The sequence below is a fragment of the Plecotus auritus genome (genome assembly GCF_963455305.1).
Source record: "Plecotus auritus genome assembly, chromosome: 1".
In the NCBI taxonomy this organism is placed as follows: domain Eukaryota; kingdom Metazoa; phylum Chordata; class Mammalia; order Chiroptera; family Vespertilionidae; genus Plecotus; species Plecotus auritus.
Genome location: NC_137770.1, coordinates 129,007,476 through 129,026,606, shown reverse-complemented (window position 1 = coordinate 129,026,606; position 19,131 = coordinate 129,007,476). Strand labels below are relative to the sequence as shown.

Here is a 19,131-nt window from a genome sequence, read left to right as displayed (position 1 = left end):
CTGGGAGTCAAACCCTTTGGTGCATGGGCCAACACTCTAACCACTGAGCACAACACAGGCCAGAGCGACTGTTTTCCTTTTTAAAGAAACACTTTTTATTGTGACAGGAGGTCTAAATAGGAGACAATTACTATGAAAAGAACTAAATGACTATCCATAATAAGATATAAGAGTTGTGCCTTCTTATAAGTGTCTCAGGGTTTATCGTAGATCTCACCTATATGAAAATTAAGGAAAGACCCACCAGTGAGATTGCTTATAGAGAAATGCTAATTATGACTACATGGAGTCACTGAAAATTCATTTAGAGTATTTTCTGTTCTCTATTCCCTCTCCCAGTATCTGGAAAACTTCAGTGATCTCTCTACCTTAGATTAATACTGCTTTGGAGGAAATTATAAAAAGATATTATATCCAATAAATAAAACCATGTATGTGGAAAATTATAATTTCCTAGGGAGGAATTATGGTGAAGGTAGATATAGAGAATGCAGGAAGGATTCATAGGAAAATTGAGGTCTCAGAAATATTATGAGGGCAGGTTAAGAAACTTCCTATAGTTAAATGTAGGGCTCATGTCATTTTATAAAGAAGTGTAAGTTTACAGAATCAAAACAAAGTGAGAGGATTGGGAGGAATCTTTGTACACATATCTATCTATCTATCTATCTACCTATATATCACTCTATCTCTCTATCATCTATCTATCTCTGTATATTGGTATGGTAAATGCAACTGTAAAAATATCTAACATACACATATGACCCTCAAGGCAAAGCATAATTAGCTACCACCACCCTTTCTTCTATGCTTACATGGTGCCTGTTATGTTGTTTATATTAAACATTTTTGTCTGCTTCCACTTTATATTATAATCTTATCTAGAATATAAACTCCCTTTTTCTTTATTTAAAGTTTCTTTATTCTAGCAAAAAAAATTGGTAGGTTCTCAGTAAATACTTGATGGAATTACTTAAAACATTTCTGTATGAATGCTGATTAAAGTGGGGAAAATAATTTCATTACCTTAGAAAAGAATAAAAGCATTTAGCAATAAATTACATATAACTAAGCAAAGAATCAAAACAATGCTGTTTTGAATTTAAAATGTAAAAAAATAGTCATTGTTTTGCCCAACTTAGAAGAAATACAGAAGTGTACAAAACAATCATTTTAAGGCATAAAGAAAATGCACTACAAGTAGATGTTCTTTTGTAATATGGCTGTATTTTTTAAAGTTAATTCATTGTTGTGTTCACTGTTCTTTTAACAATGTGTAAAGGATTTGGAACAATCCACATTTTACTTGAAAAAATGAAGTCAAACTATTCTTTGCCTGGGAAAGGATAGGAAATCCTTTAGAAAACAAGCATCACATCAAAACTGAATTTATTTAGCATTACTATTGCTAAAAGGGAGATGGTATGCATTTCAATTCCTATTCGATTTAGTATATTTGGGTTAATAAAAAACTTTTATTTGAATTTTACGGACAGATTTATCCCAACTTTGAAGGACCCCACTCAACATTAAACCTGAAAATTCAAGATATTGGTTGATATTTTTTTTTCTTTCTATTTATTTATTCATTCATTCATTGTTTAAAGTATTACATATATTAGTACATATATCTCCTTTTTTTCGCCATTGACCTTCCTCCAGCCTCCCCTATCCCTATCGCATGCCCTCGCCCTCCCCACCCAGTGTCTTGTGTCCATTGGTGTGCTTATATAGATGCATACAAGTCCTTTGGTTGATCTATTTCCCTCCCTCCCCAACTCTACCCAGCCTTCCCGCTGTAATTTGACAGTCTGTTGGGTGCTTTAATGCTTCTGTATCTATCTTTTTATTCATCAGTCTATAATGTTCTTTACTTTCCATAAATGAGTGAGATCATGTGGTATTTTTCTTTCATTGCCTGGCTTATTTCACTTAACATAATGCTCTCCAGGTCTGCTGCAAATGGTAAGAATTTCTTCTTTTTTATAGCAGCATAGTATTCCATTGTGTAGATGTACCATAGTTTTCTAATCCACTCATCTGCTGATGGGCATTTAGGCTGTTTCCAAATTTTAGCTATGGTGAATTGTGCTGCTATGAACATAGGGGTGCATATATCCTTTCTGATTGGTGTTTCTAGTTTCTTGGGATATATTCCTAGGAGTGGGATCACTGGGTCAAATGGGAGTTCCATTTTTAGTTTTTTGAGGAAACTCCATTCTGTTCTCCACAGTGGCTGCACCAGTCTGCATTTCCACCAGCAGTGCACGAGGGTTCCTTTTTCTCCACATCCTCGCCAGCACTTGTCGTTTGTTGATGTGTTGATGATAGTCATTCTGACAGGTGCGAGATGATACCGCATTGTCATTTTCATTTGCATCTCTCGGATAATTAGTGACTTTGAGCATGTTTTCATGTTTCTCTTGGCTTTCCTTGTGTCTTCTTTCGAAAAGATTTTATTTAGGTCTGTTGCCCATTTTTTTATTGGATCATTTATCTTCCTTTTATTAAGTTGTATAAGTTCCCTGTAGATGTTGGAAGTTAAAACTTTATCAGTGATAACATTTGCAAATATGTTCTCCCATACAGTAGGATTTCTTGTTGTTTTGTTGATGGTTTCCTTTGCTGTGAAAAAGCTTTTTATTTTGATGTAGTCCCATTTGTTTATTTTCTCTTTAACTTCCATTGCCCTAGGAGCAGTATTGGTGAATAAATTGCTTCGGCATATGTCTGAGATTTTGCAGCCTGTGGATTCCTCTAGTAGTTTTATGGTTTCCCATCTTTTGTTTAAGTCCTGTATCCATTTTGAGTTTATTTTTGTGTATGGTGTAAGTTGGTGATCTAGTTTCATTTTTTTACATGTATCTGTCCAATTTTCCCAACACCATTTATTGAAGAGACTGTCTTGACTCCATTGTATGTTCATGCCTCCTTTGTCAAATATTAATTGAGGATAGTCAATTAATATTTGTGTTGATATCTGGATTCCCTATTCTATTCCACTGGTCTATATGTCTGTTTTGGGGCCAGTACCAGGCAGTTTTGAGAATAGTGGCTTTGTAATATAGCTTGAAATCTGGTATTGAGATCCCACCTACTTTGTTCTTCTTTCTCAGGATTGCTGTGGCTTTTTGGGGTCTTTTTTTATTCCAGATGAATTTTTGGAGAGTTCTTTCTAGATCTGTGAAATATGCCGTTGTTATTTTAATGTGGAGTGCATTGAAACTATAGATGGCTTTGGGTAGTATGGACATTTTAATGATGTTGATTCTACCAATCCATGAACATGGTATGTTCTTCCATCTGTTTACGTCTTCCTCTATCTCTTTTTTCAGTGTCCTGTAGTTTTCCGTGTATAGGTTTTTACCTCCTTAGTTAGGTTTATTCCTAGGTATCTTAATTTTTTTGGTGTGATGGTAAATGGGATTGCTTTTTTAGTGTCTCTTTCTGTAAGTTCACTATTGGTGTATAGAAATTCCATAGATTTCTTGGCATTAATTTTGTATCCTGCTACATTGCCTAATTCATTTATTGTCTAATAGTTTTTTGATGGAGTCTTTTGGGTTTTTTATGTACGATATCATGTCATCTGCAAATAAGGACAGCTTTACTTCTTCTTTTCCAATTTGGATGCCTTTTATTTCTTCTTCTTGTCTAATTGCAATGGCTAATACTTCCAGTACTATGTTGAACAGGAGTACTGAGAGTGGGCATCCCTGTCTTGTTCTTGTTCTTAGAGGAAATGGTTTTAGGTTTTGCTCATTGAGTATGATGTTAGCTGTGGGTTTATCATATATGGCTTTTATTATGTTGAGGTCTGATCCTTCTATTCCCACCTTGTTGAGAGTTTTTACCAAGAAAGGGTGTGGGATTTTGTCAAATGCTTTTTCTGCATCAATTGATATGTCTATGTGATTTTTATCTCTCAATTTGTTTATGTGATGTATCACATTTATTGATTTGCGGATATTGTACCATCCTTTCATTCCTGGGATGAATCCTACTTGGTCATGGTGTATGCTCTTTCTGATGTAGTGCTGGATCTGATTTGCTAGAACTTTGTTGAGGATTTTGGCATCTATGTTCATGAGGGATATTGGCCTATAATTCTCTTTCATTGTGTTGTCTTTATCTGGTTTTGGTATTAGGGTGATGCTGGCTTCATAGAAGGAGGTTGGAAGTGTTCCTTCCTCTTGCATTTTTCTGGAATAGTCTGAGGAGGATAGGTTTTAGTTCTTCCTTGAATGTTTGGTAAAACTCTCCTGTGAAGCTGTCTGGCCCCAGGCTTTTGTTTGCTGGAGCTTTTTGATGACTGCTTCAATTTCTTCCATAGTTACTGGCATATTGAGCTGTTTAGATTCTTCCTGATTGATTTTGGAAGGTTATATTTTTCTAGGAATATGTCCATTTCCTCCAAAATTGATGAACCTCTAGCCAGGCTCACCAAGAAGCAAAGAGAGAGGACCCAAATAAACAAAATCAGAAATGAAAGAGGTGAAATAACAACAGACCCACCGAAATAAAAAGGATTGTTAAAAAATACTGTGAACAACAACTCTATTCCAACAAACTGGACAACCTGGAGGAAATGGACATATTCCTAGAAAAATATAACCTTCCAAAACTCAATCAGGAAGAATCTAAACATCTCAATAGGCCAATAACTATAGAAGAATTTGAAGCACTCATCAAAAAGCTTCCAGCAAACAAAAGCCCGGGGCCAGATGGCTTCACAGGGGAGTTTTACCAAACATTCAAGGAAGAACTAAAACCTATCCTCCTCGGACTACTCCAAAAAATTCAAGAGGAAGGAACACTTCCAACCTCCTTCTATGAAGCCAGCATCACCCTAATACCAAAACCAGATAAAAACAACACAATGAAAGAGAATTACAGGCCAATATCCCTCATGAACATAGATGCCAAAATCTTAAACAAAATTGTAGCAAATCAGATCCAGCAATACATCAGAAAGATCATACACCATGACCAAGTAGGATTTATCCCAGGAATGCAAGGATGGTACAATATCCGCAAATCAATAAACGTGATACATCACATAAACAAATTGAGAGGTAAAAATCTCATAGTCATATCAATTGATGCAGAAAAAGCATTTGACAAAATCCAACACCCTTTCTTGATAAAAACTCTCAACAAGGTGGGAATAGAAGGATCATACCTCAACATAATAAAAGCTATATATGATAAACCCTCAGGTAACATCATACTCAACGGACAAAAACTAAAACCATTTCTCCTAAGCACAAGAACAAGACAGGAATGCCCACTCTCACCACTCCTGTTCGACATAGTACTGTAAGTTTTAGCCATTGCAATTAGACAAGAAGAAGAAATAAAAGGCATCCAAATTGGAAAAGAAGAAATAAAGCTGTCCGTATTTGCAGATGACATGATATTGTACATAAAAAACCCGAAAGACTCCATCAAAACATTATTAGACTTAATAAATGAATTGGGCAATGTAGCAGGATACAAAATTAACACCAAGAAATCTATGGCATTTCTATACACCAACAGTGAACTTATAGAAAGAGAGACTAAAAAAGCAGTCCCATTTACCATCGCACCAAAAAAATTAAGATACCTAGGAATAAACTTAACTAAAGAGGTAAAAGACCTATTCGCAGATAACTACAGTACACTGAAAAAAGAGATAAAGGAAGACATAAACAGATGGAAGAACATACCATGTTCATGGATTGGTAGAATCAACATCATTAAAATGTCCATACTACCCAAAGCCATCTATAGATTCAATGCACTCTACATTAAAATACCAACGGCATATTTCACAGATCTAGAAAGAACTCTCCAAAAATTCATCTGGAATAAAAAAAGACCGCAAAAAGTCACAGCAATCCTGAGAAAGAAGAACAAAGTAGGTGGGATCTTAATACCAGATTTCAAGTTGTATTATAAAGCCACTGTTCTCAAAACTGCCTGGTACTGGCACAAGAACAGACATATAGATCAATGGAATAGAATAGAGAACCCAGAAATCGACCCAAATCACTACGCTCAATTAATATTTGACAAAGGAGGCATGAACATACAATGGAGTCAAGACAGTCTCTTCAACAAATGGTGTTGGGAAAATTGGACAGATACATGCAAAAAAATGAAACTAGATCACCAACTTACACCTACACAAAAATAAACTCAAAATGGATCAAGGACTTAAACATAAGATGAGAAACCATAAAAATACTAGAGGAATCCACAGGCAGAAAAATCTCTGACATATGCCGAAGCAATTTCTTCACTGATACTGCTCCTAGGTCAATGGAAGTTAAAGAGAAAATAAACAAATGGGACTACACCAAAATAAAAAGCTTTTGCACAGCAAAGGAGACCATCAATAAAACAACAAGAAAGCCCACTGCGTTGGAGAACACATTTGCCAATGATATCAAGAATAAGAGTTTAATCTCCAACATTTGCAGGGACATCATGCAGCTTAACAAAAAGAAGATAAACAACCCAATCAAAAAATGGGCAACTGATCTAAATAGACAGTTTTCGAAAGAAGACAGAAGGAAGGCCAAGAGACATATGAAAACCTGCTCAAAGTCACTAATCATCAGAGAGATGCAAATCAAAACAACAATCCGGTACCATCTCACACCTGTCGGAATGGCTATTATCAACAAATCAACAAATGACAAGTGCTGGCGAGGATGCAGAGAAAAAGGAACCCTCGTGCACTGCTGGTGGAAATGCAGACTGGTGCAGCCACTGTGGAGAACAGTATGGAGTTTCCTCAAAAACTGAAAATGGAACTCCCATTTGACCCAGTGATCCCACTTCTAGGAATATATTCCAAGAAACTAGAAACACGAATCAGAAAGGATATATGCACCCCTATGTTCATAGCAGCATAATTTACAATAGCTTAGATTTGGAAGCAGCCTAAGTGCCCATCAGCAGATGAGTGGATTTAAAAACTGTGGTACATCTATACAATGGAATACTACACTGTGGAAAAAAAGGAGTTCTTACCATTTGCAACAATATGAATGGAGATGGAGAGCATTATGCTAAGTGAAATAAGCCAGGCAGAGAAAGATAAATATCACATGATCTCACTCATTTGTGGAATATAATGAACAACATAAACTGCTGAACAAAAATAGATCCAGAGGCAGAGAAACATCAATCAGAACATCAAACCTCAGGAAAGGTAGGGGAGGGTGGAGGTAAGGGTAGAGATCAACCAAAGGACTTATATGCACGCATGTAAGTCTAAGCAATGGACACAGGCAATAGGGTGGTGGGGTCATGAATTGAGGTGGGGTAATGGGGGAATAAGGACACATATGTAATACCTTAATCAATAAAGAAATTTAAAAATATTAAAAACTACATTTAATTTAATTACATAACTAAAGGTTTCAAAGGGAAATATTGTTTTACACTTGAATTTGTTATTTCTTTTTTAAAAAATATATTTTTTAATTGATTTTTTAAAGAGAGGAAGGGAGAGGGATAGAGAACCAGAAACATCGATGAGAGAGAAACATCGATCAGCTGCCTCCTGCACACCCTCTACTGGGGATGTGGCTGCAACTAGGGTACATGCCCTTGACCAGAATCGAACCTGGGTCCCTTTAGTCCTCAGGCTGACGCTCTATCCATTGAGCCAAACCAGTTAGGGCTGAATTTATTTCTGTACAACAGCGCTGGGCGGAAGTACTTAGATGACAACATCAATAAACATAGGATTGGCTGGGTTAAGTTTTCAACTCTTTTAATCATTTTGTTAAAACCAGCTGGCCCTCTCCCATTTCTCTGCATAGATGCTAAAAATAAAACTTTCAATGAATAAGTTTTTTCTACACATTAAACTATGGTTGTATCTGCATTATGACAGCAACAGAGATAGAACCAGGTAAAAAGTACATTCATTTTCATTACATGATCCATATACTTGATGAACAGATCATCTTTTAAGTCAATCTGTGCTCATTTGCTCAATAATGATATCCTGTCTGTGTTCTACACCAGGAAGGTCTTTAGAAATGGAAACTTTCTATTTTCTTTGACAATTTTCTTAAATGCTTCTCTACCCTGCTATATTCTCTGGGATTGTGAGAAATCAGGGAGCAAGGACATTGCCCAGGGTGGCAGGAACAGTTCAGCTGTCGTAAATTCAACCCAAAGCTGTTCTATAAAATGGCAAATCTAATTGGGAAGTTCAATTTTCAAATATTTCAGAAGTAATATAAAAGTTAAATATTTAAACAGATCTGCTTTCAAGCAGCTCCATTATGCTTCCTCATTAAATTGCTGGAAAATGAGGTAAGACATATTTATATGTTGGATTGACTTGAAATAAAAATTCTAGAATTTATTTATAAAGTTCAAAATGTATACCATCTTAGAAGAATATTATTTCTTTTTTTAAGAAAAGATCTTAACTATCTGGAGGAAGGGGAGGTCAGAGGGGAGAAAATAATATAAATATTAATATTTTCAAAATATTAACATTGCTTCAGGGTTCAGTTGATTAATGGTCTAATAACTTCTGAAAACAAAAGAATGGAGCTGGGCCATTTAATTTAAATAAAGAAACACTGTGCAATAAATGCTGAGTTCTAGTTAATATTCATTAATGTTAATATATAAACAGTGAATGCTTAAAATATTATTTTGTTAGTAAACTTAACAGTTTTCACAAACCTACATTCTAGTCAAGTATATTACAAAGTTTTGCAATCCTATATAATAAAAGCTTAATATGCAAATCGACTGAACGGCCAAATGACTGGCAGAATGATCAGTCACTATGATGCACACTGACCACCAGGGGGCAGACGCCCAATGCAGGAGCTGCCCCCAGCCTACAGGCCCCAGGCCAGCCAAGGTGGGTGCCAGTTGGGGCCCCCTGATCTCCAGCCAGGCCTAGGGACCCTACCCATGCATGAATTTTATGCACAGGGCCTCTAGTGAGAAAATAAAATTACTAATTTCTTACCAAGTAAAGTTTTAGCTTTAAGTTTCTCCTCAATGCTAAGACCCTGAAAATGGGTCAGTTAATTGAGAATCTATCAATCTGACAAATGTTGTAGTTCTAGAAATGTAATAGTAGCTTTGGCTCATAAAGAGATTAAATTATAGTAGGGATGGATCAACAATCTTTACAAAAAAAAACAGTAAAGAGGGTATAGGAGTAATGATTCACAAGTAAGAAGAAGGATTCTTTACATTAAAATATAGCAGAACTTATGATAATCATATTTTGCTCGATATGATAAACAAAGTCTAGTGACTTTGCACATTTATTTTAATATATTTTTATTGATTTTAGAGGGAAAGGGAGAGAGAGATATAAACATCAATGATGAGAGAGAATCATTGATCAGCTGCCTCCTGCAAGCTCCACACTGGGGATTGGGCCTGCATTCCAGGCATATGCCTTGACCAAGAATCGAACCGTGACCTCCTGGTTCATAGGTCGACGCTCAACCACTGAGCTACACCAGTTTGGCACAAATTTATTTTAAATAAATACTACTTGAAAATAGCAAACAATTTTCTTTTGGAAACAGGAAAACTAAAGCTTAGAGATATTAAGATATTTGCCAAGGGTTACATATAGAGTGTTAGATTAATTAAACAAGGAGGCCATTAAACTAAGGTGGCTCTAATACTGTTGGAGACTATCTAAGCAAACCAAAATCTAGACATGCAAATGCCTCAAGGTTATAAAGTTAAAACCTAAGGACAACTAATCATAAATTGCCACCTAGAATTTAAACTATAGCCAATTCATAATCTCCTTCCTTTGCTTCTGCCTTTTCTCTATAAAAATCTCTCCCAGAGCTTCTATGGGTACACTTACAATTTGGTGCTGCTGATTAGAAAGGATTTTTTTTCTCTTAAAACTTTTAATATACCTAGTTTACCTTTTAACAATAGTAATGAATAACAAAAGCTAGGATTTTCTGGGTTAAACAATATGCTTTAAATAAATGCTCTCTTCAAAATTATCATCCTGATAAAGGCATTGACTAAATACTCATAATGTAGTCATTAACTTTTTATGTTGAAAATAACCTTGAACTTAAACCATTTATGTTTCTGAATTAGTCTTTTGAATAACCTCAAGTATAAGTTTTCTAATTTTGAACATGCATTTATGTTATGGATGTAAACAAAAATCTGTCAGATTCAGATCATTTTGGAGGAAAAAGTAAATCCTATTAGATAAAAGCTTGATGTAAAAACTATACAATCATTAGAAGTATTTGTAATATTTAAATGAACTTCATAGGCACTATTATAAGAGAATTTTGAGGACGGCAACAATGAAATAATAACCAATGATTTTGAAAGAAGTGTATCCCCTAACATGAATATTCAAAATGAAGTCTACTTTGAAGTTCTACAATGTGGAGTGCAGACTAAACACGAATGTGGACAGAACTATCAAGAAGGGCCCTTCTCAGTCACCAAGAGATTTCTGAAGAGGTGGAACTTAACCACAACTTAAGAGGAACTTGGCTTAAGAGGTAAAACCCAATTACCCTGATTGTGAGGCTGAGAGAGGATGGGCTGAATTACTATGGAGAATAGGAAGTACTTCTGTACAAGTAGGGCTTTCTAGGGTACTGCCATGAAAGTCATTTTATTGTTCTGCTAATAAGTGAAAATTCTTGTCCAATCACTTATAAATTCATTTGGATAGCCTTTAATGTATTTTTGTGTGAATATGACAAATTGTTCCCTTGTTTCCCTTTTTCTCAATAGCTACCTTGTCTCTTTTTTAACTTTTGATTAATCTCTAGCTACACTGATATTTTTAGAGAAATTTTCTTTTTAAAAAATCCAAAAAGTAGTTATATTTGTTCAATACAGTCATTCTATACATCTGGACACTACAGAAAATTATTCAGTAATTTGTCTAACAATAATGAGCATGTGTGTTACCATACATCCCAATCTGATTTTAATACCTTTTAAAAATAAGGCCCATGATATTCTGCTTTGGTTGAACATTCATTTTGATTGAAATAAATTAGTGTGCATTCATCACTAGATTTCTTGAGACAGAGTAAGCAATAAAGCCCTGACGTGTGGCTCTCTACTCTTCATCCAATTTGGTCATGCTTTAGAAAAAGATAAAGAACATGAGCTTATCAATAGCCTTGATTAGTTCTTTCATAAGTGTTCATTTGGAAAATAAAAGTTGTAAGTGGGGCATGAAATCTCATTTCGAGATGGCTGAAAGTCTGTTACTTAATACAATTTAACACTATAATCACTCTTTGGTTTTTAGTCTGTATTTTATATCTCATAACAGAAATATCTCATCTTTAATTGTAGGTGACAAAAATGTTCATATATATAATAAAGCTTTAACAATAAAAGTGACATTATGCTATATATATATGTGTGTATATATATATATATATATATTGATATCTTTTCCAACTGATTTTCAAAGAAATGTACTTTAAATTATACTCTTTATTAAAACATTTTACCAGTGCTTTGAGGTAAAATCCTGAAAAGGATAGCTTTTATTAAAAATAAAATAATATAATTTATGAAATTAAAATTATAGTATACACAACTACAAATATATGTATATAATACAAATACAAATATTAAAAATCAGTAAGTTTTAGGACAATAAGCATATTTTAGTTTTTTAATTTAATATAGTTATTTGAATATATTCACTCACTATCATTTTTATTTAATCAATATTTAAGTGGTCAGTACTCTAATTAATAAATTAAAAAATAACTTTACTACTGTGATTTTTTAAGGAAATTGTTCTAGTTTTGTTCAGTAAGTTCTACACATACTATAACTTTTAAATTATATTGAAGGAGAGCAGAATATGCCATCCCACAATGTGCATTTTACACATGTGGATTATTTTAAGCTGAAGGCAATCAAGACCAGCCAACTGAAAAAAAAACTTTTACTTCCCCTTACCTACCTAAAAGAATTTAGATAGGGGGCCTGGCTCAGAGAGAGAGTTATTACAAGAGATAACCTTTCTCTGACAGGTAACTTTTCTCTTACACTCCTACTATGAAGCCCCAGGGTCCTATCCCAGTCCTTAGCTCAGGATGGCCTATAAGTTTCAACTACCTACTTGTCATTGGGTTTCATATTTTTATGGAGCTCCTGTAAATCTAAAATTAAAAAATTGTTCTACTCATATCAATTTATCTTATGTAAATTTAACTATTAGACTGGCCAAAGAACCTAGAAGCTAGAATAAAAAATTTTCCTCCCCAATATTATGAATCAGTTAACATATACATATGTGTATTTTCAATTATTCATTCTAATGCTTCAAATAAAAATGAGCCAAAACGTTAACAAAATAATTGTTATAGAGTTCCAAAGACATGAATAAAATTAATAGCTAAAATTTGAAATAAAATTGCAATGTACTTTTCAGTTTTATTAGCAATTAATTTGTTTTATTTTTCTTAGTAAATCAACTTTAAAACACTTTTTCAAAATATTATATTTGCAACTTCTTATTCTGGTCCATATCATTGTGGTAACTGGTAATTATAGAAGTTAAAATACTATAAAATAAATCTTCTGCTTTCTAGGAATGAGCAATGTGCATAAAAATTTAATAATTTAAATTATTTCATTTTGATGATTAAGCTTTCTGAAGAGGATATAAAATGGTATAAAATACCTCTAAGCATTTTTCAATTGCTTCATTCTCTATACATTTTAAGAAGAGAATGAAGATAAAAAATAATTTTTACAGTTTTAATAAAATGATTGCTTTATAATTTTAATACAACATTAGCTAAGAACAAATTCCATTAGGAGATTTTGAACACAAAACTAAATGGACTATTCTGTTATTTATATAATATCTATCTATCTATCTATCTATCTACCTACCTATCTATCTACCTATCTCTTAGGAAAGAGATCCTATTACCTACATTAAATGAAGTAGACTTTGTCTATTGATGTCTTTCAGTTAGTTACATCCCTGTGACACTAGAGACAATTGTGCCAGTATATATTGTCTTCCTCTGTTGAACTTTGAAATCTTGAACTGAACTTAACATTTTCCATGGGACTTACTAAGAAGAAGAAGAAAAAAAAAAAAAGGAAATTTAACTCACCAATAGAATTTGGGACATTTGTATATTCTATGGAGATTAGAGATCCTGGTTCTTGAACCTTTAATTCTAAATTCCTCAGAGCCACTGTGTTCCACAGCTTTTTTTTTTCTCTTTAAATATATTTTATTGATTTTTTACAGAGAGGAAGGAAGAGGGATAGAGAGTTAGAAACATTGATGAGAGAGAAACATCGATCAGCTGCCTCCTGTACACCTCCTACTGGGGATGTGCCACAACCAAGTTACGTGCCCTTGACCGGAATCGAACCTGGGACCCTTCAGTCCGCAGGCCGACGCTCTACCCACTGAGCCAAACCGGTTTTGGCTGTGTTCCACAGCTTTTATTTCTGTCAATGCTTTCCCAGAAAGGTGTGAGCAGAGTGAAAACTAATTTCCCTAATAGCTTTAGGAACACTGAAGTCTTCTGCATAACTCTGGAGGGAGCACAAAATCCTGTGATTACCAAGAAGAATAAAGTTTCCCAAATTCTATCCATTTCTCTATGGTCACTTGAGGGTGTGACTTATTTTTGGATAATTGAGGCGAGGTTTCTTTTTTATAATTCTTTTTCTCCTATCCATGAACTTATTGCATGAGTATAAAGGCCAGCCAGTGAGGGAAAAAGAAATTGTGATTTGCTAAATGAAACCTGACATTTAAAAGCTGCAATATTTGAGAAAAAAATAGTAATCACTTGGAAATCAGCCAAGGTACTTGACAAATAAGTTTGCTTACCTATAAGAGTTTCTACAAAATGGACAGGGAATGGTTAGGCAGCTTTAGAACCTTGCTCCTCATATGCCACTCACCTACCTCATACATAAATGCGTATGCTGTTATCAGTCCAAAACACACTTCAATTATTCCTTTTTTTCAAATTTTTTTATTGATTAAGGTATTGCATGTGTCCATATCTCCCCATTGCTCCCCCACTCCACTCCCATACATGCCCTCACCCCCTAGTGTCTTGCGTCCATTGGTTATGCTTATATGCATGCATACAAGTCTTTCGGTTGATCTCTTACCTCCCTCTCCCCCCACCTACCCAGCCTTCCTGCTGTAATTTGACAGTCTGTTAGATGCTTCTCTGCCTCTGTATCTATCTTTTTGTTCATCAGGTTATAATGTTCTTTATTATCCATAAATAAGTGAGATCAGGTGGTATTTTTCTTTCACTGACTGGCTTATTTCACTTAGCATAATACTCTCCAGTTCCATCCATGCTGCTGCAAATGGTAAGAATTCCTTCTTTTTTAAAGCAGCGTAGTATTCCACTGTGTAGATGTACCATAGTTTTCTTTTAAATTTAAAGCCAGTTAATTCAATCTGTCAATGTCCTTAAGTCTAATATAAAAATAGACATATTTGGAATAAATCCTTTTTTTTTTTCATTTTCTGAGTTACAGAAGAACCACAGAAAGAAACCAACATTGTTATTTATTGAAGTGCACAATTTTATCTAATTCATTATTTTCTTGAGGACTTTGCCACCATGTACTTAACAAATAGTTCATCAATTAAAATTTACAGCAGCACTACTGGAGTTTGAACAGACTGTGTTTAGTTTGCTTTTTCTCTATCAGCATTATCCACACCACTTGCCATCAAAATTATCAGGGCATCCTCTAATAATCCAACATCAGTTGGACATCGTTAAACTTTTAAATTTTACGAATTTAGGAACTTTAATACTAAAATAAAATACAAAGCACACAAAGTCTATAATATTTTTGTTATAACTATTAGAGTGATTTCAATAAAAAATAGTTAAAATCTATCATTCAGATCACACAGTTAAATAATACCTGTTAAGAAAGGCAAGCAAAATTTCAGCACAAAATATCTGCCTGAATGATCTCAATATTATTAGATAATTATGCAATCTACTCTTACAACTTCAGATATGCAAATATAGCATTTCAATGATTAGGTCTGCACAATTTAAACAAAAGGATGCCTTGAAATAAGTGAATAATTTGGGCAAAGAGCACACAATTGCCTGAAGTAGAAACATGAACTGAGAAAACAAAAGAGTATTATAATTTGAATTAGCAATTACTTCCAATCTTCATTTCATTATGCATGGCCAGTTTTTAACTATTAGGTTTGTTGATTTTTTGGCATTAACCAATCACATAAAATCATTATAATCACTACACACACACATACACACTAATACAATTCTTATCTATTAATGTGTAGTAGCTCAGGTAATAGGCAGACTTAATAGAAATTATAGTTTAAGTAGCAATAATGTATAAATGTTTTATCTTGAACCAATTCCAACAATCACCGAATTTTTACTAGTAGAAGATTACAACATTTGTTCCCTTGCCTCCCAATAGAAACACATAGAAAAAATGTACTTACACTGAACAATGAGCTGCACCAAAGCTTCTCTTGGTTTCACATTAAATCCATTGTATTGGCTGGTCTGACATCTGTACATTCCTGACATTTCCCTAGATACATTCACAATCCTCAGTGTTCCGTCATAACTCTCCATTTGCATTGACCCATCAGGCATTGCAACTTCTTTATCTGCTCTTGACCAAAGGATGATGGGTTTAGGTTTTCCAGTTACTTGACACTGTAGTTCTACTGTGTCTCCTTCTCTGGTGACCAAAGGTGATTTTTCCTGTGGAACAGTCAGATTGGGTGGAACTTGAAATGGGAAAAAGAAAATTTTTCAAAGTTAGTATAAACTGGTAAAGCATATTCAAACACAGAAAATCATAACAAAACAATTTCTGCTGGTTGAAGATGTGTGACAATTCAGATGACAAAAATTATAGAAACCTTTGGAATAGGTGGAAAATACCATCAGTTGAAATTATTCTCATTTGTTTTTATAGAACTTGCTTGAGTGAGGTCTTTTAACATTAGCAAAATAAATAAAGCATTAAGTTAGGCTTAAAATGGTCAACATAAGAAAAATCTATTCACTGACTTGTCATTATCAACCATTAATTGGGCATTTAACATTTGCATTTCACAAAAGAATGATCCTGCCTTCTGAGGGTTCAGGTTTTCAGTTTTCTGCTTCCTATGCTGTTATCTCTTACCCAAGGATGGTATAAGAAAGGGTGTGGTATATTGTAGATTTAGCAGGCACAGTAAACACCAGTAGGAAAGGGAAAAGAAGAACCTTTGTTATACAATTAGAAGTTTTGATTGGTTTAGAAAACCTTGCCAAATTGCTAAGGTTTAAGGTTTGCTTTTTCCTTAAGGACGTGAGATGGAACAACTTACTAAAATACCACACTGAGAATCACTGTATTGTTCTCTTTTGAATTCCTAATATTTTTGAGATTTGAATTTCCCCATATACTTTCATTTTAAGACATTTTGAAATCACTGTAGTTTGTTACACTGTTGCCAATATTTCTGTAATATTAATTTTAAGTATATTTTCAAAAGTATATTTCAATAATATAAGAACTGTAATTTTTTTTAAAGTTAAGCTAATTTCTGATTTTACTGAAGATATTTATGAGAAAATTAGGTTGATTTTACTGGATCTTAACTTTATTGCACTAGGATAAATATGTTATGATTTAGGATATAACATGAACTAACAAGAGGCAAGTACTACCTAAGGAGTTTTCTCACAAATAAAATCACCTGTTCCACTGGAAGACTTTTACAGTGTATATGCATTCAAATGTATTCAAGCACTAGAACATCTATCAAAAAGCATGGGATAAATTAAATGCCAGAATAAAAATAAACAGAAATATATGAATAATTCTATCCTTCTGACAAATGTAATATGCTTCCTTTGGAGAGAATTGCATTTGGGTAAAAAGGCAAAGGTTTCATTCTCCCTTCTAGCATCACTGTGCTCCAATGCCCAGGAACAAAAGCAAACATAATTTAAAAATTATCTTTCAACTAATGTGGAAATGTTTTTCTCACACAGAAAAAAATAAATTCAAGTCAAAGTGATATGAGAATTAATTATCTTGCTATTTAAGCATCTTTGTGTATAATTTTTTCATTTAATTCCTTCATTTACTTCTTATCTTAAAAAAGTAGTAAAATAAAAAAGTAGTTAATAATGGAAATCAGAAAATATGGAACATTAAAACATTAACAATGTACTTCTTAGAATAGATATATACAGTCTAAGAATTGCCATTAACACAGCATATGTTTAAATATGGTTGCATTTAAAATAATATATGATTAAATAATTTAATTTAATAAATTATTCTTGTAAATATAAACAATTAAGTGATTTTGTTAACTTATTTGTTTAGAAGTAAACCGAAAGGGAATGATGCAATTCTAGGCAGCATCTTCTAACAATAGGATCAAAAAGAAGCCTCAATGTTTATGCACCCTGCAGGAAAAACCATATCCTCAGCACTTAACATCAATGATGTTCCTACTTTGTAATAGACACATTAGGGATTTTACATTTTCAGTTAATTCCTTTGATAATTCTAAGAATCAAATATTTCATGCGAACATTTAACAAATAAAAACAGTGAATATACAAGAAGATGAATACTTTGTTTGAACAAAGTTCAAACTGTGGCCAACTTATAACAAGTGAACAGTGTAGACACCTGACACCTGAAGCAGGTTCCAGTAAGCTATGATGTCTGAAATGAATAATTTGCGTTAGCACTGAACTCCTGTTCACAACTTCTCTGTTCCTATTGACAAATTGGACCTATTTTCCCTGCCCATCTCTTGATCATTAGTCCAGGATCAATAAAAAATGAGAAGGTAGAAATGTGAGAGTGAAATTGACACATATTTTTAAAATTACCTTATCTATTTTATATTATATATCTATTTCTACCTGATATTTTTATATCTATCTATAATAGAATGTTTCATAAAATATAAAGCCAAACTGCTTTTAAGATCTACCAAACCAAGTCAATATACAACTTTTGATAAATCTATGTGAAATAAATGAAAATAAGTGATAAATTAAGGGATTATTTAATGGAGTGTCATTTCTTCCAAAAATCAAGCCAAATGACGTAGGCCAAGTTTAACCATTCTGAGTATTAATTTCTTCACTTTTGAAACTAAAAATTTGCACTTTATTAGCTCCAAGGTTATTAACGGTTGACTATAAAAACAAACAATAAAAAATTAAATATAGAAGTGCTGCTAAATGAAAGTATTTATTTCCTGCCTTAATAAGATGGATATTCAAAGATCTTATTACATTAGGCCATTCTAAAATACATAAACCTTTGACTAGGTATGTTTTATAAATTTATCAGACTAAATAGTTAAGAAACTCCTTTTAAACATTTGTTTGTTATTCATTTATTTAGATAAAGTTTCCTTCCTATCTAATCAAAATTACAGAAATGTAAACCTCAGTTTTAATCTAAGTAGCTTGAAAACAAATTTTACATAAATTAGCCCAGTTTTTGCTAAATAGCAAAATCTAATTAAAATATAGTTTATTTTCTATCTCTTCCATGAGGCCTTTTCAATCTTGAAATTGTAGTTAATATTTTCTCCGCAACTTTCTTGGCCAAGAAAGTTTATGACTTCTAAAGTTCTTATAGTGCTTTCTCTCAATATCCACATTAAATATTCCATTCTCTACAATTCTATACTCAACCCTCTTGATTATTACTATATATTTTTCTGTTATGAGATCTAGTTTGTTCTCACAAATTTATATATTGTATATGTTAATAATATGAATTCCAACTTTAGCCCAAGACCCTTCCAATTTATGACTACAGCATAGTATTTTTGACTACAGCATAGTATTTTTATACTCCAAAGCCTTTCAAATCTCCAAACCTAGGCACAATTTACTGCTTGACTTAGTTGATAGGTAATTATCAACACACTTCATCTGGTAATTAAAGACCATAACATTTTCTTTGTTTTACCATTTCTTTTTGCTCACCACTTCCTATCAGCTACTTTTCTTTCTCTATCAAAAAAAAATGCCCCATGTCTGTCTATTTCCTTTCATGGCTGCAGGTAGATTTCTTGGTAGA

General features: G+C 33.4%; 1 protein-coding gene across 3 annotated transcripts in view; it reads right to left on the bottom strand.

Moving 5' to 3' along the window:
• The window catches only part of MDGA2 (MAM domain containing glycosylphosphatidylinositol anchor 2), a 1,034,824-nt gene that overhangs the window by 246,504 nt on the left and 769,189 nt on the right, over nt 1-19,131 (bottom strand). For all 3 annotated transcript variants that reach the window (XM_080666137.1, XM_080666138.1, XM_080666139.1), the window contains exon 8: nt 15,512-15,805. In XM_080666137.1, the coding sequence (XP_080522263.1) occupies nt 15,512-15,805 (294 nt within the window). The remainder of the gene's footprint in view (nt 1-15,511; nt 15,806-19,131) is intronic.